The 22,129-nt window shown below is 44.1% G+C and overlaps 1 protein-coding gene across 1 annotated transcript in view; it reads right to left on the minus strand.

The window, feature by feature from the left end:
- The window catches only part of grin3bb (glutamate receptor, ionotropic, N-methyl-D-aspartate 3Bb), a 94,571-nt gene that overhangs the window by 52,338 nt on the left and 20,104 nt on the right, over positions 1-22,129 (minus strand). Inside the window, exon 2 of the mRNA XM_038778341.1 lies at positions 2,788-3,386. Coding sequence (XP_038634269.1) covers positions 2,788-3,386 — 599 coding nt within the window. The remainder of the gene's footprint in view (positions 1-2,787; positions 3,387-22,129) is intronic.

The following is a 22,129-nucleotide window of genomic DNA, read 5'->3' on the forward strand; positions in this document are numbered from 1 at the left end:
TCATCCCCACAACCCAAAATGATGTGCAAGGTAGGTGGATTGGCCACGCTAAATTGCCCCTTAATTGGAAAAAAACGAATTGGGTACTCTAGAATTTTTTTTTTAAACTCGAGAAATGCAACATTTTTTGAGGTTTGTGGAGCCGCAAGTGGTTACAGAGACAGGGAGGGGCAAAGCCGTGATAGATTTGAATGCTAGGGTAAGAATTTTTAATTTTGAGGCAAGGCTGAATTTAGGTCAGCGAGCACAGGAGTGGTGGTAAATGGGACTTTCTATGATTCAGGATACAGGCAAGTTTTTGGAGGAGATACAGTTTATGGAGAGTAGCAGAGGAAAGGCTGGCCAAGGACATTGGGATAGTTGAGTGTGGGGGTAACAAAAGCATGGATCAGGTGATGGGCTAAGGCAGGGTTGGAGATTAATTCCTGGATTTTGATAAGGGAAAGGCAATATATGTCCAAACCAGGATGCCTTGGAGGAGAACTAGATGGTGACAGTGTTCCAATGCACAAAATGCCCTTGTCCTTTTAGATGATGGAAGTCTGGTTTGGAATGTGCTCCTCCATCTCCTGTCTCCGCTGCTGAATTCTCTACACCTGCTATCAGTGGCAGGGTAAGGAAATCTGTGTGCAGGACTCCGACAGCCATTGGGAAAGAAGGATGTCTTAGATTATGCTGCTCCATGCCCTGGTCGAGTTTGGCAAGCGGGATTGAGCGAATGGAGGGCAGTCAGGAAAGCTGAGCTTCTTTGCATTTTACCATCCAGAGGACCCAAGGGGTAATGGGGTAAGGTTGGCTGCTAACTGCCACTGAAATGAACAGCCTATGGACACCTGGTAAACATGGGCAGCTGAAGCTGGTTTCAAGCAGGGTTTATAATAACTGCATATGTCAACTGACTTTGGTCAGGTTAATGTCCCGAATGCACTCTCACGACCAGCATTGACTGCGTCAAGAAAAATAAGTCTCTTAAACAGAAAGCTGGAAATGACTTAAACATAATGAAAGTTTGGTGTGCAACCATTTTTATAAAGTTTACTGATTGCTATCAAACCCAGAGATCCTGGGTTCAACTTGTAGTTGTTATTCTCTTAGCAGCTCCACACCCCATCATACTCAACCAATCTCCTGGCTTTCACTGCTTAGGCTAACGACTATCAATGGCCTAAATAAATGCAAAATACAAAAACAACAGTTCTGCAGAAGGATCATTTAGATCCAAAACATTAACTCTATTTCTCTCCACAGTCTCCTGGCAGGAGGCAGAGGGTGGTGGTCAAAGGTGGTTTCTGTGACTGGAACCTTATGTCCAGTGGTGTCCAGCAGGGACCGTGCTGGGTTCCTTGCTGTTTGTAGTATACATTTATGATCTAGATGTGAATGTGGGGGAGTATGATCAGTAAGTTCGCAGATGACACAAACACTGGTGGTGTGGTAAATAGCGAGGAGGAAAGCCTTAGAATACAGGATGATATTGACGGGCTGGTCAAATGGGCAGAACAGTGGCAAATGGAATTTAACCCATAAAAGTTTAAGGTGATGCAGTTTGGGAGGACTAACAAGGCAAGTGGATGCATAATGAATGGTAGGACGCTAGGAAGTACAGAAGATCAGAGGGACCTTTGCTGCATGTTTAAGACCCCTGAGGGCAGCAGGACAGGTAGATAAAGTGGTTAAGAAGGGATATCTTTAATAAGGAAATTAGGGTTTGGGTTATAGATTTAAACCATGTCAGCACTTAATAATAATAATAATAATAATAATAATCTTTATCGTTGTCACAAGTAGGCTTACATTAACACTGCAATGAGTTACTGTGAAAAGCCCCTAGTCGCCACATTCCGGCACCTGTTTAGGTACACAGAGGGAGAATTCAGAATGTCCAAATTACCTAATAGCATGTCTTTCAGGACTTGTGGCAGGAAACTGGAGCAAACCCACGCAGACATGGGGAGAATGCGCAAACTCCGCACAGACAGTGACCCAAGCCGCAAATCGAACCTGGGACCCTGGCGCTGTGAAGCCATAGTGCTAACCACTATACTACCGTGCTACCGTATATGGAATACTTGCCTTTATTAGCCGAGGCACAGAATATAACAGCAAGGAGGTCACGATGGAGTATAAAATGCTGGTTAGGCATCAGCTAGAGTACTGTGTGTAGTTCCGGTTGCCATAACTATAGAATGATGTGACTAGAAAGGGTGCAGAGGAAATTTACCAGATGTTACCTGGGCTGGAGTGTTTCAGCTATGAAGAGTGGATGGTTAGGCTGGGGTTGTTTTTCTTAGAGCAGAGAAGGCTGAGGGGGTCCTCATTGAGGTGTACAAAACTAGGATGCACATAAATAGGGTATATAATAAACATTTTTCTTAAGAGAAGGGTAAATAGCCTGGGAGGCGCATAGATTTAATGTAGGCATAAGGAGATTTAGAGGGGATTTGAGGAAAGGTTTTTCACCCAGCGGGTGGTGGGAATCTGGAACTCACTACCTGAATGGGTGGTACAGGCAGGAATCCTCACAACGTTTAAGAAGCATTCAGACGAGCATTGAAACGCCATAGCGTTACCAAGTGCTGGAAAATGGGATTAGAAAAGATTAGTGTTAGATAGCTGACACGGAGATGATGGGCCGAGGGGTCTCTTTCTGTGCTGAACACTTAGGTGATTTACATGAGGGGCACCCGCAGCTATGGAATAAAAGCTCTAACCACAGCTGAGGGCTGGAGGAAACAGGGGAAAGAGAAAATCGAATTCATCAAAATATTTACATGCTAAAAATTTTACCTTGAAAGATATTGGCCTGAAGATAACGCTCCTTCTTTCTGTTTGTCATTGCAATTCACCATGCTTTGGATAAGCGTTATGTCTGGTCGAATAAACACGGCTGTTGATATGGCTCGGGCTATCAGCCCCACCGCATCCCTCACGTAATTTTCCAGAATCGGTTTGTTCACTTCACCGTAAGCAAGGAGACCCAGAGGTAAGCCTGTGGTCTGCAGATCCTCAACGTTGAGTGGATGACCAATAACCCAGTGAAAATCGGGGGAAGTCAAACCCAACCCAGCTGCTGTTTCAAAGACGAAGCCAGAGCATTTGGCATTACCGCTGAACATCAACACTGAAGTAGATGAGTCCTTTAAATCGTTCAATTTCTCGTGTAAAAAGCGAATGATGCCCGCATCATCCATGTCTGTTAAGTTGAGTAAAACCCGCAGTTCAAAGTTAGAGTTGTTTCTCAGGTAGCTGAGGAACCTGGAGATATCCCAGCTGTGGCACAGAATCACACTGACATCATACCAGGAGTTGGTTTTAAGGACACTGATGAGTAAGTCCATCAAGGAGGTCACTGAACTCTCCATGCTCATCTGAAGATGCAAAGGATTCTGGAAAGTAAATTAGTTTTGGAGTTAACAGCTGGAGTTTGAAAATGAGGTTATCTAAAACGTCCAGAGTGATAACGGGCTTCGAGCTTATCTCTCTAGGATTAAAACTGGCTTGGCACCCAACAGGTTCAACGCCAACCCAAAACGTACACAAATCCTATCCAGCTCAGCCAGCAAACTCACTGGGCCACCATCCAACTCACTCAGTGCCTGAACTGAATTCCTGTAACCTCTCTGAGTTACACCATTCCACACCTATATTTTTCTAAACCCTTGGCCTATTGCATCCTACAGTTCTACAGACTGACGTGATCAGGGTGTGTTCCTGCAGGAAGTGAGTGCTCGGTATTTATTCTATCGATGGAGGTTATCAATCGTTTGGATAGGAGCTCTGTGTGTTGGCACTCATGAAGCTATTGAAAATGTTTACAATTTGAGTAACAATCCCATTTTACAAGCAATATTTTAAACTTATTTTTCACATATTTCTTGTTCAACCATTCTGATTTTGTAGCAACTTAGTCTCATCCCAACACCATAGGCATCAGACTAGAAATTTGAATGCAGGTTACCTAACTCAAGAAACAAATGCACCAATTCCACAGGCTCCTGACCACCTTAGCAACCTCCACCTTACCTGTCGCCACAAATGGCTATCCTACCAATGATCAATGCTTCATAAAAGGCCTATTTGAAGGACCAAGGATGGTTTCTCTGCAGCTAGAAGAATCATTGCCTTTGGGGGAAGAGGAGAAAATGGAGAGAATTGAAAATATCGACACTAGAACTCTAAGAACTGAAATATGGGTTTTGTCCGCCTACCAATGCATTTTAAACTGCTTGGGAAGAAATTCATGATTTGTGATTCATTTTCCCCCTCCACCCAATCCTAATTAACCAAGTTTGCAGAATTATTGCAAACATATTAATCCATGCTTACTGTACTCAGTACGGATTTATTCCTTGTTTGTTTTACAATGTCTTACAACAAGAAATAATCCCTGCTCTGAAGGAGTCTGAACAAGAATCTTATCAAAGCATTAATTTTGGTCGATGCTTGGGGATATGGGATATGGTTTATGGATTGTTTTGAAGCTTGATGTCAAGACATAAAGCATTACACCCAGCTAGAGCAGTAAGCCTGACTGATAGAAGTATTTGCTAACCTGTCTTATTGCCCTGGCATTAGCGGGGTTATAGTTCAGCACCATAGAGACAGTGGACTGATCACTAATTTTCCTTCCTCTCCTGAAGATGCTGAATGGGAGAGGGGAAGGAGTAAGATGAGGTTCCTGGACAAACGGAAGAAAATTGGAGGAATTTAAAATGCGCAGACAGTGATGTTGTTTAACTGCTGCAACGTCAGCAGGGGAAACCCACTGCACATGGGAGGGTAGAAATCTGGAAAGTCAGCAAGTGAGAGAAATGGGCAATCAACTTGTTTTTATGTGTGATTGATATGGCTTAGGGTGGCACAGTGGTTAGCACTGCTGCCTTACAGCGCCAGGGTCCCAGGTTCGATTCCGACCTCGGGTGACCGTCTGTATGGCGTTTGTACATTCTTCCTGTGGTGTCTGCATGTGTTTTGTCCGGGTGCTCCGGTTTCTTCCTGCAATCCAAAGATGTGCAGTTTAGGTGGATTGGGTGTGTTAAATTACCCCGAAGTGGGGTTGCAGGGATAGGGTGGGATATTGGGTCTAGTTGGGGTGCTCTTTCAGAAAGTCGGTGCAGACTAGATGGGCCGAATGGCCTCCTTCTGCACTGTAGGGATTCGGTGATTCTACGATTCTATATAATTGGCATGGTTGAGGGGGGAATATTTTCCAGGACACATGCTCTTCTTCAAATCGGGCTATGAGTTCTGTAAGGCCCACCTAAAGAATGGTCTTGGATTAAGTTGGTATGGCACTAAGAACAGAAGGCAGACCAGTCACATGTAATTCCCAGTGTTCTCCAGATTTCTCCTCCCAAACTTCCAGCAAATGCAGCAAAGGTTCATGGCTGGACTTTCGTCACCAAGGTGCCACATGGACCGTTTTCCAACTCAGCAGACCTGCCTCACTTTAAAAGGTTCAGATAGATCCAACATTCCTTCCAGCAAGGCAGGGGCAGAGCAGGCTCAGGCCCACCGGCCCCAGAAGCAGATTATGGGCGGATTGGGGAGGGTGCAGGCAAGTGCCAAGGTGGGCTGGTTCGAAGGCACACTTTGGCTTTCTGGGACTGTGACCCACTTGTTTTAGAAGCTTTTATGGCCTTTAGCCCTCATCACCCACGTCCTTTCCCTCCAATCCATCTCCATGGCCCCTGCATGCTATTCCATGCCCCCATCCACTCCCATGTCCCCACATACTCTGATGCCACTTCCATGGTCTCTCACCCAGTATCCACCATGGGCAGACATTGGGAGCCATGTGGAAATGAAAAAAAAAACTTCTAAAATGTAATACAGCTCTGACTCATATGAACCTGACAGTGAAAATATCCTATTCACAAAACCCATGCAAGGCTTTTATATTTCATGTGTTCAATCTCTTAGAAAAAAAGCAAATAGATTTCTATTCAGTAGCCATATCAAAAGCAGCTAATCTTTGAAGAGACTGTTTAAAATGTCAATCGAACTGTAATTTCAGAACCCCTGCTGAGATCGTTGTAGCTTCTGAAACTCAGCCAAGGAAATAATAATGATCCTTGAGAAATGTCAACAAAGAATTCTACTGAAACTGCAAAGATGGTAACTTTTTTCCCAACCTACTCCAGATGGACCATTAATCAATAGATCCCATCAGCAGATGTTTTTTTTAAAACTGTCAATGACATATTTAAATAACTTCAGGTCATGACACTAAAACAAACCTTATCCACCCTTTTAGAGTGATTATGTCAACCGCATCAATTTGTGACATCTATACTGCCAGTTGAAGCCTTAAGAACAACCAAACTGGAATCTATTTGAACTCAGCTCTAAGTTCAAATGGCCCTGAAGAGTTTTGGTTTTCCACCTGTGTGAATCATGCTTTGCCCTCCCTCCTCCTGCTGGCAAAAATTGGATTTGTTGGAAATAGGGATGGGACATTCACATTCGAGCCATACCCTTGTATTTTTAAAGGTACACGGAGATTTCCTGACTGCACAAAACCTCAACCCTCTGTCTTTTTCTCTGTGTAAATCATACCATTTGTGAACTGTTGAACTGCACCAACTCTAGTCCTCTCCCTGGCAAACATCTGAAGTTGAACCAGACCTTTCACTTGGAGTCAAATATGACCCAAAGGTGGACTTCTGAGCACATACCTGTGCCAAAAGAAGACTTCCATAACTTCATCAATTTCTCGGCTCATATTCTGCTGAAATCTTCATCCATGCCTTGATGACCTCGTGAATTGATTATTTCCAACATTCTCCTGCTTAGGATCCCAAAATCCACTCTTGCATGAACTTGAACTTATCCAAACCAAATATTGATTTCATGTATTCTTGGGATGTGAGTGGCACTGGCTAGATCAGCATTTATTGTCCATCCCTAATTGCCCTCGAGAGGGTGGCAGTGAACTTGCTTAGCAATAACCTGCTCATTGATGCTCAGCTTGGGTTCTTGATGAGCACTCCATCCACAAATATTCACTCCTTCCACCTCCAACACACAGTGCCAGGGTCACTCAGCTCCTGACCTCATTACCGCCTTGTTTCAAACATGGACAAAAGAGCTAAACTCCAGAGGGGAGGTGAGAGTGACTGCCCTTGACATCAAGACAGCATTTGACTAAATATGACAGCAAGGAGCCCTGGCAAAACTGAAGTCAATGGGAATCAGCAGGAAAACTCTCCACTGGTTGTAGTCATACCTGGTACAAAGGAAGATGGTTTGTGGTTGCTGGATGTCAATCATTTTAGTCCCAGGGCATTATTGCAGGTATTTCTCAGGGGAGGGTCCCAGGCCCAACCATCTTCAGCTGCTTCATCAATGAGCTTCCTTCCATCATAAGTCAGAAGTGGTGATGTTCACTGATGACTGCACCATGTTCAGTATCATTTGTGACTCCTCAGATACTGAAGCACTTCATGTCCAAATGCAGCAAGATCTGGACAAATGTCCAGGCTTGGGCTGACAAGTGACAAGTAACATTCACAACACACAAGTGCCAGGCAATGACTATTTCCAAGAAAGAATCTAATCAATGTCAACATTCTAGGGGTTACTGTTAACCAGAAACTGAACTAGACTAGCCATATAAATATCATGGCTACAAGAACAGGTCAGAGGTTCAAACTCTGTGAGGAACTGACCTCTTGACTTCCCAAAGCCTGTCCACCATCTACAAGAGACAAGTCAGAAGTGTGATGGAATACTCTCCACTTGCCTGGATGAGTGCAGCTCAAACATTCAAGAAGATTGGCACTATCCAGGCCAAAGCAGCCTGCTTGAGTCGCACCCCATCCACAAACATTCACTTCCTTCGCCTCCGACATGCAGTGGAAGCAGTATGTACCATCTACAAGATGCATTGCAAGAACCTAACAAGGCTCCTTGGACAGGTTCCATGACCACCACCATCTAGAAAGTCTAGAGTGGCAGACACATGGGAACACCACCACCTGGAAGTTTTCCTCCAAGCCACACATCATCCTGACTTGGAAATATATTGCTACTCCTTCGCTATCGCTGTATCAAAATCCTGGAACTCCCTCTCATACACATTGTACACGATACCATGAATATTGCTGATTTTGTTGAGATAGCATATTTACAAGAACAACTTACATTTATATAGTGCCTTTATTATAGTTAAAAGTTCCAAGGGGAGATAGTGGCATAATGGTAATGTCAATAGACTAGTAACCCAGAGGTCCAGGATAATGCTCTAGGGAATTGCGTTCAAATCCCAGCTGGTGGAATTTAAATTAAAATAATAAATCTGGAATTGAAAGTTCATCTCAGTAAAGGTGACCAGAAAACTATCATTGATTCTTGTAAAAACAAAAACATGCAGTTCATTAATATCCTCCAGGGAAGAAAATCTGCTCTCCTTACCTGGTCTGTGGATCAAGAGGCACATTAACTCCTAACTGTCCTCTGAAATGGGCCAATTCAAGGACAATTTATTACCACTTCCATCACTTTAGTGATGATCGAGAGTAGCCTGATGGGGTAGTAATTGACCGGGTTGGATTTGTCCTGCTTTTTGTTTACAGGACATACCTGGGCAATTTTCCAAATTGCCGGGTAGATGCTAGTGTTGCAGCTGCACTGGAACAGCTTGGCTAGGGGCACACCAGGTTCTGGAGCACAAGTCTTCAGTACTATTGCCGGAATATTGTCAGGGCCCATAGCCTTTGCAATATCCGGGATCTTCAGTCTTTCCTGATATCACGTGGAGTGAACCAAATTGGCTGAGGACTGTATCTGGGACGTTGGCAACCTCTGGAGAAGGCTGAGATGGATCATCCAATTGGCCTTTCTGACTGAAAATTTTCCAAATGCTTTATTCATTTGTCTTTTGCATTGATGTGCTGGGCTCCTCCATCATTGAGATTGAGGGTACTTGAAGGGCCTTATCCCCCAGTGAACTACCATCATTTGCCACTGGATGTGGTAGGACTGCAAAACCTACGTCTGATGTGTTGGTTGTGGAATTGCTTAGCTCTGTCTATCGTTGGCTGTTAAAGCAGTTTGACACGCAAGTAGTCCTGCATTGTAGTTTAATCAGTTTGACACCTCATTTTTAGGTGTGCCTGGTGCTGTCCCTGGCATGCACGCCTGCACTCTTCATTGAGCCAAGGTTGATCCCGTGGCTTGGTGGTAATGGTAGAGTGGGGGATATGCCAGACCATGAGGTTACAAATTGTGGTTGAGTAAAATGCTGCTGCTGCTCATGACCCACGGCGCCTCAGTCTGAGTTGCTAGATCTGTTCAGTGTCTATCCCGTTTAGCACGGTGGTAGTGCCGTGCAACATGGTGGAGGGTATTCTCAGTGTGATGACAGGACTCCAACACCATAAGGACTGTGCGTTGGTCAGTCCTACTGATACTGTCATGGACAGATGCAACCAAGGCAAGCAGTTTGGTGAGGATGATGTCAAGTATGTTTTTCTCTCTTGTTAGTTCCCTCACCACCGCCACTCAACCAGTATAGCAGTTGTGTCCTTTAAGCCCAATTCAGTCTGTGGTGGTTGTGTTACCGAGCCACTCTTGGTGATGGATATTGAAGTCCCCCATCAGGAATTCTTTCTGCACCCTTGCCACCCTCAGTGCTTCCTCTAAGTGGTGTTCAACATGGGGGAGTACTGATTCATCAGCTGAGGGGCAAAGTGGAGAATGTCATGTGGCAATCAGCAGGAGTTTCCTTGCCCATATTTGATCTGATGCCATGACACTTCACGGGATCTGGAGTTGATGTTGAGGACTGCCTGGGAAACCCCTTCCCAAATGGGCTGCCACCTCTGCTGGGCCTGTCCTGTCTGAGGACAGGGAATACCCAGAGATATTGATGGTGGTGTTTGTAACATTGCCGATAAGGTATGATTCTGTGAATATGACTATGTCAGGCTGTTGCTTGACTTATCTGTGAGCCACCTCTCCAAATTTTGGCAGAACCCCCCCCCTCCCCCCCCAGGTATTAGTACGGGAAACTTTGAAGGATCAAAATTGTTGTTTCTGGTGCCGAGGGGGTCCATCCTTCCTTATCCAATTTTCTGTAGTTGTTTGAGTGGCTTTGTGGACCATTTCTGAGGTCATTTAAGAGTCAACCATTTGTTGTGTGGATCTGTAGGCCAGGCCATGTAAGGACAGCAGATTTCCTACCCAAAAATTAGTGAACCTGATAGTATTTTATGATAATTGACAGATTTTTATTGAATTCCAATTCCACCATCTTCTGTGGTGGGATTAGAACACAGGTCCCCATTACCCTAGATCATTAGATTATTAGTCTGGGGGTAAATACCACCATACCACCACCGACTCCTCATGTTGTGATAAGAATACATTTCCACTTTAAGAAAATATATTAGTCATAACCACAACTGAGGGGCTGGTTTAGCACACTGGGCTAAATCGCTGGCTTTTAAAGCAGACCAAGCAGGCCAGCAGCACGGTTCAATTCCCGTACCAGCCTCCCCGAACAGGCGGCCGTAATGTGGCGACTAGGGGCTTTTCACAGTAACTTCACTGCAGCCTATTTGTGACAATAAGCGATTTTCATTTCATTTCATTTCAACTGAAACATTCACGGTTTATACAAGCATTGCATGATGTGAAAATATTGTGGAGCTGCAGTCCTTCATCTCTCTGAGAGGCCTCCCTATTTTTCTCTCTCTCTCTCACTGAAATTTTGTCTGAAATCTTAGAGAGAAATATGTCTGCCCACAGTCAGCCCCAGCTGCTGTCGTCTTGGCTTCAGGAGTGAACATTTTGCACCTTGCTCTCAGTAACCCATGACTACGGGCCCATGGTTCCATGGTAATCAAACCACCCAGGCTTGTTGTTGTACAAAATTTAGAACAGATTGCATGGCTCTCTTCACGACCCCAGTTTACCTTGAATTAAAGAGACAGCCCCAAAACACAACCATCCCTCAAAAACTTGCATTCGCAAGTGCCCACATCCCATGAACTTGGCTGAAAACTGTAAATTTGATACAAAACAAAAAGCACATTCAGGACAGAACTGGGACTGGTGGTTCTGGCAAAAATCTGTAACAAACACTGTAAACAATCACAAAGCTGACACTTGGCACAGGCACAACAGTGGAACATCACTTAGAGCTGATTAAATGCCAGGTAACTGGTTCGAAACTGACTGAGGAATCTGACAGAGCTGCACAAAAATCAATTTAGGTATGGAACAGGAGAGAAATGCAATACTCTTCCAAGGGAGTAAGTCCCAAACTATCTGAGCCCTATACATGGTTGGCAAATGTTCTAGGATGTAATTTCTGATAGTTTCAGGGGTAAGCTATTTCTGTAAGTTGACCTCCCATACCCTATGATCCGAAGTTTGCGTTTTCTTGCCGACAGCCAGGTAAACCACAGTGTGGCGCAAAGATTACAGTGGGGAACTTTCACTCCATGGGCGAAATTCTCCGACCCCCAGCAGGGTCGGAGAATTGCCTGGGGCCGCCGAAAATCCCGCCCCTGCCGTGGCAGAGATTCTCCGCCACCCGGGAAGTGGCGGTGGCGGGAATCTCGCCACTCCAATCGGCGAGGCCCCTGCGGTGATTCTCCGGCCCGAATGGGCCGAAGTCCCGCCGCTGGGAGGCCTCTCACGCCGCCGAGGTTTGAACCACCTCTGTAACGGCGGGATCAGCGGCGCGAGCGGGCCCCGGGGTCCTGGGGGGGCGGGGGGGCGATCGAACCCCGGGGGGTGCCCCCACGGTGGCCTGGCGCGCGATCGGGGGCCCCCACTCAGACTCCGGGCCAGTGCCCTGGGTGCACTCTTTCTCCTTTCGCGGCCGCCACGGCCTCCGCCATGGCGGAAGCGGAAGAGAAACCCACATTGCGCATGCGCCGGTGGTGACGTCAGCGGCAGCTGGCCGCTGACATCACTGCCGGCGCACGTGCCGACCGGCGAAAGCCTTTCGGCCAGCCCCGCTGCCGGGGGCACCGGTTTTTTGCGCCAGTCTTCTGGTGCCAACCACTCCAGCGCGGGGCTAGCCCCCAAAGGTGGGGAGAATTCCCCACCTTTGGGGAGGCCCGACCCCGGAGTGGTTGGCGCCACTCCCCTACGCCGGGACCCCCCGTCACGCCGGGTAGGGGAGAATCTCGCCCCATTTCCTGAAACATTGCATTTGCCACCATGCGATTCTCCTCCTTTTTACAAACAACTGAATATACACCTTCCAGATCAAAATTCAGGCTCTGTATCCAGAAGCATTATCCCCAGCCAAATACCAATTCAGACTGCGCACCTCACCTCAGGAGAATATAAAGGAGAAAAAGGGTTGAACAGCAGAATTATTCTCGGGGTTAAATTAGGTCAGGTCGTACAGGCTTGGTTGAGTATGTAGGTTGAGTGGAAATATAACTGAGGGCTTGAAAAGGTACTGGAATTGATATGGTCCGCAGATACTTCTTCTGTGGGGAAATTCAGGAGGGGCGATATTCTAATATTAGAGCCAGACCACTCAGGAGTAAAATCATGATGCACGTCTCCACATAAAGGGCATTAGAAACCCGGAACACTCTCCCCAAAACTGATGGCCTCTTGGTCAATTGAGATCAATACATTTTTGATAGACAAGGGTACAAAGGGATAAAGAGCAAAGACACATAGATGGAGTTGAAATATAGATCAGTGAGAACGGAATGGCAGAACAGGCTTGAATGACAGAATCGTTACTTATGTCCCTTTGTTCCTAATAGCAAATGTAGGATAAGGATGTTCAGCAGAGAAATGATTAATGTGGGACTGGAGAACAATATTAGCCACATAGTAACATAGAGATTAACGTGATAGTAGACTGTCTGCAGAGTAGAGGTTGGAAGAAGCTGACATGGAAACAGCAGCCGTGAATGGCAGTACCTTGGGTACGTATATAGTTATGGGTTAACAATAAATGGTTTATGTTCAACCATGCAGGCCTCCAGACATCTCAGTGAAACACCAAACATACTTTTTAAAATGGTGGCAGCGAAATGAACAAACCCAGAACCTCAAAGCAGCTGGGAGGGAACCCAGACTCTCAAAGCATGGAGAAGTAAAGAAACTGAAGACTGACCTGAGAGACATTTGCCTAAATTGCCTAAGACACAGTTGGAGAGAGCCTAAATAAAAAAGCTCCATTACAAATGTAGAGGGTGGATATGTGGAGGACCATTGCCAGGCCTGATTGAATAGAGTCAAGCAACCCCTAGTCAGATCCAAAAAAGGCTGAGCAAAATTCAAGGCTGATAGGCAGCAAAACGATCCAGTGTGCAGTTGAAAAGCCAGACCTGATTGGACATAGAAGCAGAGTCAAAGTACCTAGCCAAATCATAAGAAGGTTGAACAAAAAGAAAATGCAGTAAAATGGTCAACTTACCTTTCAAAATAGGCAGCCATAAAGATCAGCAGATCTAGAATGCAGCTTAATGAGAGCCACAGCAACTGCCCCAAACGGCACCATAACATGAGCTGGCCAAGCTCAATTGAAAAAAAAGTTTCTAAAATACAGAAGGCAGAATAAAAACGGTCACTTTCTAATTCCCCGCGTAGAAGTCCAAACAAAGGGCCAAAAAACAGAAGAGTGGAAGCCTGCCAAAACTGACAAAGCATTGAAAGAACACACAGGTGGGAATAAAAACTGGCAAATGTGGAACCACCTTGAAGTAAAAAGCAACTTAAAGAGGTACTCACCTGTTACAAAAAACAGCCATGGATAGAAAATCAAGACATCCAAAACAGTTTAGGCTAAGACCCAAAATTGGGATTCATATTGCCAAAGAATTCCTACATTATCTGCGTACATCGGGACGAGGTAAGAAATCAGTTAATACATTTTTATACTTGTTTGGTGTATTTGCAGATGAAGTAATTCTAAACCAAGATACAGATGAATCCTCAACCACATTAGATGATATATTAAAAGCCTTTGACAAGTATTTTAATCTCAAAATTGTTGCAGACCTTAAAAGAAAGCCTAGAAAACCCGCAACAAAGCATCAGGGGAAACAAAAGACACCGGAGCCAGGAAGACAGAGGACCCCAGAGCCAGGAAGACAGAGAACCCCAAGCTGAGGGAGACAGCAAACCTCAGGATGGTAGCAGGCCATGTCAGTGTAATGAAGTACACATGCCAATGAGTTCAGTGCAGAAGAAAGAAGAGACTGAGAAACAACTGAAAGGCTTACAAATAGAGTTATTTGAAAATGTTCACACATTACCCAAACTGCAACAACAGGTGGCAGTGATGAGCAAGCATCTGGCTGTGAATGAAGGAAAGCTATTTGAAATAACCCAAAAGAAACAAAACATACAAAACAAAAATTAAGCTATTCCACAAGAAGATGTTTGCATCAAATCTGTGTTGAAGGAAGACAGCCAGAAGTACAGCCAAGTACAACAGCAGGCAGAACAGGTACTCAAAGAAATCACTGCCGTAAAAGACGCTTTGAAGAATCAATATGTAGCCCTGGAAAAATGTGAGGAGCTAAAAATTACGTTGAATACTACTTCAACAAAAGCAACATTAGACAATCAGTAGCAACAAAGCAATGCATCGAAGCGCAGTATGAGTTGGCAAGAGGTCAGCAAGAAAATTTACTTTTGAAACAACAGCTGATTGTCCTTCAATTCGAAATACAAAAGGAGTAAATAACCCCTCAGCAGCATGAAGATTGTCTTGAACAGCAGAATGGAAGAGTGGTAGTGGAAGAAACTTGAGAAGACTGTTAAATTACTAGAAAAATCAAGAGAAAGCAATTGAACTTCAGAGAGGAAAGGAAACCCTGAAGAAGTATCTTCACGTGCTGCAAGGATCCCTCAGGTAAAAGTTTGTTCTTCTGGAACTTTACAAAGAGAAGCAAAAATTAATTTAATATCGCTGAATGAACTGAAGAACAAGTTGGCAGAGAACATTCAGCAATGTTCAATATTCAAGAGGTGCAAGAAATAAATTGAAGAGCTGAATAAAATTGAAAAGAGGAGACATTGAAGGGAAAGGTCGTGGAACTTTCCAAGTTGTGGGTGGATAATGAAGCGATGAGTTTCATAATTACAGAACTGAAACAAGTTAAGACTTTGCCGGAGAGAGACTTGGCCAACAGTGAAACTAAAATGAAGGACAAAGCATTGCTGTATACAGCGAAAATAAAGATGGAAAAAGACTGAAAAGGAGCTAGAAGAAAAAGTACTGAATGCCTCAAACTAACTGACAACCACTGAGTTGCTAAAAAAAAATCACTGAAATTGTGAAACAATGGGAAATGAAGGCACCATTTTTGAATTTTGATTTTCCAGTAAGAACATGGCAGATGGGAGTAGAAAATCTAAGCCCATTCTAGGAATGAATGGAGTATACTTTCCCTTCAAAAGGAACAGGACAAATGCATGGAGCACAATAAAGGCATTGTTGACAAGGAGAAACACAACATGCAGGAGTGTAAAACGTTAATCAAATGGAGGCAGCCATTGTAGTACAGAGTGCTACAATTTCAATGTTAAACTGACAAAATTAACCCAAAGCAAATGATACCACCATTCCTTCAAATGTGACAAAACGAGATCTGGAAGAACTGTTAAGCCTCCAGACCATCTGAATTTATAAAATTGGAGACTTGAGCTGGAGGTGGGAAGAAGAAGAAGTAGCAAGTAAAGTAAAGATTGTATTGTAAATGTATTTAAGTAAGGACTTGGGGGAGGGTGGGGGGTAGTGTAAGATAACATTGTTTGGCAGAAGAAAGGTTAATGTGGGACTGGGGAACAATATCACCCACATTGTGATGTAGGGAATAACTTGATAGGAGACTGTCTGTAGAATAGAGTCTGGAAAGAGCTGGCATAGAGACAGCTCCCATGAATGTCAGTACCTTAGATACATATATAAGAACATAAGAACATAAGAACTAGGAGCAGGAGTAGGCCATCTGGCCCCTCGAGCCTGCTCCGCCATTCAATGAGATCATGGCTGATCTTTTGTGGATTCAGCTCCACTTTCCGGCCCGAACACCATAACCCTTAATCCCTTTATTCTTCAAAAAACTATCTATCTTTACCTTAAAAACATGTAATGAAGGAGCCTCAACTGCTTCACTGGGCAAGGAATTCCATAGATTCACAACCCTTTGGGTGAAGAAGTTCCTCCTAAACTCAGTCCTAAATCTACTTCCCCTTATTTTGAGGCTATGCCCCCTAGTTCTGCTGTCACCCGCCAGTGGAAACAACCTGCCCGCATCTATCCTATCTATTCCCTTCATAATTTTAAATGTTTCTATAAGATCCCCCCTCATCCTTCTAAATTCCAACGAGTACAGTCCCAGTCTACTCAACCTCTCCTCATAATCCAACCCCTTCAGCTCTGGGATTAACCTAGTGAATCTCCTCTGCACACCCTCCAGTGCCAGTACGTCCTTTCTCAAGTAAGGAGACCAAAACTGAACACAATACTCCAGGTGTGGCCGCACTAACACCTTATACAATTGCAACATAACCTCCCTAGTCTTAAACTCCATCCCTCTAGCAATGAAGGACAAAATTCCATTTGCCTTCTTAATCACCTGTTGCACTTGTAAACCAACCTTCTGTGACTCATGCACTAGCACACCCAAGTCTCTCTGAACAGCGGCATGCTTTAATATTTTATCGTTTAAATAATAATCCCGTTTGCTGTTATTCCTACCAAAATGGATAACCTCACATTTGTCAACATTGTATTCCATCTGCCAGACCCGAGCCCATTCACTTAACCTATCCAAATCCCTCTGCAGACTTCCAGTATCCTCTGCACTTTTCGCTTTACCACTCATCTTAGTGTCATCTGCAAACTTGGACACATTGCCCTTGGTCCCCAACTCCAAATCATCAATGTAAATTGTGAACAATTGTGGGCCCAACACGGATCCCTGAGGGACACCACTAGCTACTGATTGCCAACCAGAGAAACACCCATTTATCCCAACTCTTTGCTTTCTATTAATTAACCAATCCTCTATCCATGCTACTACTTTACCCTTAATGCCATGCATCTTTATCTTATGCAGCAACCTTTTGTGTGGCACCTTGTCAAAGGCTTTCTGGAAATCCAGACATACCACATCCATCGGCTCCCCGTTATCTACTGCACTGGTAATGTCCTCAAAAAATTCCACTAAATTAGTTAGGCATGACCTGCCTTTAACGAACCATGCTGCGTCTGCCCAATGGGACAATTTCTATCCAGATGCCTCGCAATTTCTTCCTTGATGATAGATTCCAGCATCTTCCCTATTACCAAAGTTAAACTCACTGGCCTATAATTTCCTGCTTTCTGCCTACCTCCTTTTTTAAACAGTGGCGTCACGTTTGCTAATTTCCAATCCACCGGGACCACCCCAGAGTCTAGTGAATTTCGGTAAATTATCACTAGTGCATCTGCAATTTCCCTAGCCATCTCTTTTAGCACTCTGGGATGCATTCCATCAGGGCCAGGAGACTTGTCTACCTTTAGCCCCATTAGCTTGCCCAGCACTCCCTCCTTAGTGATAACAATCCTCTCAAGGTCCTCACCTGTCATAGCCTCATTTCTATCAGTCGCTGGCATGTTATTTGTGTCTTCCACTGTGAAGACCGACCCAAAAAACCTGTTCAGTTCCTCAGCCATTTCCTCATTTACCATTATTAAAACTCCCTTCTCATCCTCTAAAGGACCAATATTTACCTTAGCCACTCTTTTTTGTCTTATATATTTGTAAAAACTTTTACTGTCTGTTTTTATATTCTGAGCAAGTTTACTCTCATACTCTATCTTACTCTTCTTTATAGCTTTTTTAGTAGCTTTCTGTTGCCCCCTAAAGATTTCCCAGTCCTCTAATCTTCCAGCAATCTTTGCCACTTTATATGCTTTTTCCTTCAATTTGATACTCTCCCTTATTTCCTTAGATATCCACGGTCGATTTTCCCTCTTTCTTCCGTCCTTCCTTTTTGTTGGTATTGTTGATATATAATGATGGGTTAACAATAAATGGTTTGTGTTTAACCATCCAGGCCTCCAGACCTCTTCATGAAACACCAAACAACCTTTACAACAGTTAACACTGGCCTGGGTTGTCAGAGCAAAATCTCAGGAGGAATCTCAAGCCATGCCTTGCTGAATTGAAGTTTAAACATTTTTTGCGACAAAGGTGTTGGAAGTGTGTGTTGATAATGGCACAAGGGCGACTCAGTATCTGAGACCTTGGTGAATAACAGGACAATTAGCAAAACACCTTAACCAATGAGATTAATAAATTGAAGGGGGACAAAAACAGAGGAAGGACTGATACAAAGATTGAATTCAATGTGAAATGAGTGACTAAAAGATAAATAAAGAGAGGGAAAGAAAAAACGAGAGATAGAAAGGAAAGATAAGAAAAATGATTAAAATAATATTTTGGAAATCTCCCAACAATAATTCATAACTTGAAGGAATGAGACTCTGGACTTAATTGTTCACTTCCTGGACCAAGTAGGTCAATTTACCATCATTAACAATTTTCATATTGTTAAAGCGTACTTAGATTTTAATTACTCAGCTTAATTTTCTGCAATGCGTTTAATGAACATTTCACGTAAACTCAGTGCATGAAAACCACAGCGGGGGTTAAGGATGAGATGCTGCTTTTACAAAGCAAATGGAGCAGTGCAAATCAACCAGCAACTTGTGGCAATTTACAATTTACAGGGTATTTCTTGATGGCCAATTTCACATTAATAGCAGCTGCATGTGTCCATTCATGTCTATTTTAATGCAGATTTTGGGCTATTATAGCGCACTGAATTTCTCTTCCCTCCTCTATAAAAAATTAATGAAAAGACCATACGAAATATGCACTCCAAGGCATAAAATTACTTGTTACCCTGTGGAACAGGCTCTCTTTCAAATCTAGCTGAGCTCTTCTGCTGGCTGACACAACACTTAAATGCAAGACTCTCTTTTGCAGGCTGCAGAACTAAAACTATCTCTTGACAAACCCATGAAGTTCAATTTAATCTTGTAATTGGAGATCCCTGGCTACCATTGTATATCAAAATGAAATACAGGTTATCAATAACTCGGTCCCCTTCACAACAGTCTCAGACACAGCTGTCAATCTGGCTGGGCCAGGTTTTAAATCTGTGCCTCAGTGACTTGAAAACATGTCTGCAGACGTGTTTCTGAATATGAATTAGAACCAAAACCCTTAGAAATTATACTGAAACAAAAAGAAGCAACTCCTTTATCAACGGCAAGTGGATAACTAATTAACAATTGTCTCCTATTTAATCAACTGTAATACTTGAAACTAATCTACCACAATTTACTTTGCGTTTTTAACTCTTCCACTGTGGTTGATATGGTCCTTGATCATGTTTATCCCATTTCTCACAATACTGCCCTGGCTCCATGGTCATGATATGGTTCCCTTGGTCTTCGTCTTCCACCCACCAACCTTCACTTACAATAGACCATCCTTGCCACTGTTGATGGCGCAACTAACTACATTTTCTGCATTTCAAAAGAACCATTCTCCATGTAACACCCCCTTACACTGGCCTTTCACCCCCAGTTCCATCTCCCCTTCTAATAGCACTTTCCCATGCAAGTCCAAAAGATAAACACCTGCTCATACATCTCCTCCTAACTCACTGTCCAGGGTCCCATACACTCCTTCTATGTCATATAAACTTTAGTATATGCTGTAATCACAGATACTGTGCCTGTGTCCTCCACAAGGAGTAATCACAAACACAGAGAGAAAAATAACCATCCGTTGGCTAGTCAGAGATGCGGAATGTATTAAAATGGTGTGTTTTAAAATCATTTGTAGTACAATGACTATTAGCAAAAAAATCCTGCGATCAGGAGTCAAAATGTATTGGGTCCATTCGTAAAAACCATGAAAGGTTTTGATCTTATGCTTCCACCCATGGAAAAGAATAAAATTATTATGCCAGAACAGCAGCAGGTTTACCTAAAAATGTGGTTTCAACCTGGTGAAGCTACAACACGGAATTACTTGCATTCTAAACAGTGGAATAACATGGAATAATCAGAGCTAAGTGATCACATGACCATCGGATCAGATCTAAGCTCTGCAGCACCGTCACATACAGTCATAAATGGTGGCAGACAATTAAACAACTAATTGGAGACGGAAGCTCCACACATATCTTCAGACTCAATGCTGAGAGAGCCCAGCACATTTGAGCAAAAGACAAGGCTGAGCCATTTGCAACTATCTTCAGCCAGAAATGCAAAGTGGATGGGCCATCTTGGCCTCTTCCTGAGGTCCCCAGTATCACAGATATCAGACTTCAGCCAATTTGATTCACTCCACATGATATCCAGAAATGCGAGCGGCATGGTGGCACAGTGGTTAGCACTGCTACCTCACCGCATCAGGGCCCCGGGTTCAATTCCAACCTCAGGTGACTGTGAGGAGTTTGCATTTTCTCCCTACGTCTGCATGGGTTTCCTCCGGGTGCTCTAGTTTCCACCCATAGTGCAAAGATGTGCAGGTTAGGTGGATTGGCCTTCATAAATTGCCCCTTAATGTCAAAAGAAATGTTAGGTGCGGTTATGGGGATAGGGTGGAGTTGTGGGCTTAAGTAGGGTGCTCTTTCCAAGGCCTGGTGCAGGCTCGAAGGACTGAATGGCCTCCTTTGCTCTATAGGGATTCTATGAAATTGCGAAAGGAACTGGATACTGCAAAGACTTGGGGTCCTGACAACGTTTCGGCAATGGTACTGAAGGTTTGTGCTTCAGATCTATCTCTGCCTCTAGCAAAGCTATTCCAATATAGCTACAACACTGGCATCTACCTAGCAATGTGGAAAATTGCCCAGGTACACCCTGTCCACAAATATCAGAACAAATCCAACCCATTCAATTATGGTTACATCAGTCTACTCTTGATCATCAGCAAAGTGATGGAAGGGGCCATCAACAGTACTATCAAGTGGCACTTGCTCAGCAATAATGTTCATGTTCATGTTCACTTTGGGTTCTGAGCCAATCAATTCTTGACCTTATTTGTCCTTGGTCCAAACATGGAAATAAAGACCAGGGGCTGGATTCTCCATTAGGCGACGCTGAATTGGGGCGTGCGATTGGGTGGGGAATAGCTCCTGACACCGAATTCGCAGCAATTGCTGGTTTGAAGCCAAATCGCAATGCTCCACCTACTCGCAAACGGCATCAACATGACGCACGGTGCCCTGGGTCGTATAGGTGACCCCCCCCCCCCCCCGGTGCCCGCCGGCCCCAGCTGAGCCATCAGCTGTACGGGCACCTCAGCACAACCTGTCCAATCTTTTCGGCCCCGATCAGTGTGTGTGGGGGGTGTATTGTTTAAATGTGGCTGCAGCTTGACAGCCCTGCGAGTGTCCATCAAAAACCCGGTGATTCCCACACCATTTTTCATGGAATTCGATTGTATTCCACGCGGGGCTGGTGCTAGCCCCTCACTGGTAGCAGGCCAGTTGTGGCGCTGATTTTTCTGACGTGAAAGTCCACAGATTCTCCATTGGCATCAATACTTAGACTCAGAAACGGAGAATCTGGCCCACTGTCTTTAGGGTCATGGCAGCATTTGACTGAGTGTGGCACCAAAGAGCCTTTGTAAAACTGAAATCAATGAGAATCAGGGGAATACTATCCACTAGTTGAAGTCATACTTAGCACAAACAGCATGGTTATAGTTGTTGGAGGCCAATCATCTCAATCTCAGAGCACTGCTGCAGGAGTTCCTCAGGGTAATATCCTAGGCCCAACCTTCTTCAGCAGCTTCATCAATGACCTTCCTTCCATCATAAGGTCAGAAGCAGGGATGTTCACTGATGATTGCACAATGTTCGGCACCATTCACAATTTTTCAGATACTGGAGCAGTCCATGCCCATACACAGCAAGACCTTCAGGTTTGAGTTGATAAGTATTGAGGTGGATAGAAAACTGGTTGGCAGAGAGGACACAAAGAGTAGGGATTAATGGGTCCTTTTCAAATTGGCAGGCAGTAACTAGTGGGGTACCACAGTGATCGGTGCTGGGACCCCAGCTATTCACAATATATATTAATGATTTGGATGAGGGAACAAAATGTAACATCTCAAAGTTT

Source organism: Scyliorhinus canicula, chromosome 18 (assembly GCF_902713615.1).
Source record: "Scyliorhinus canicula chromosome 18, sScyCan1.1, whole genome shotgun sequence".
Taxonomy (NCBI): Eukaryota; Metazoa; Chordata; class Chondrichthyes; order Carcharhiniformes; family Scyliorhinidae; genus Scyliorhinus; species Scyliorhinus canicula.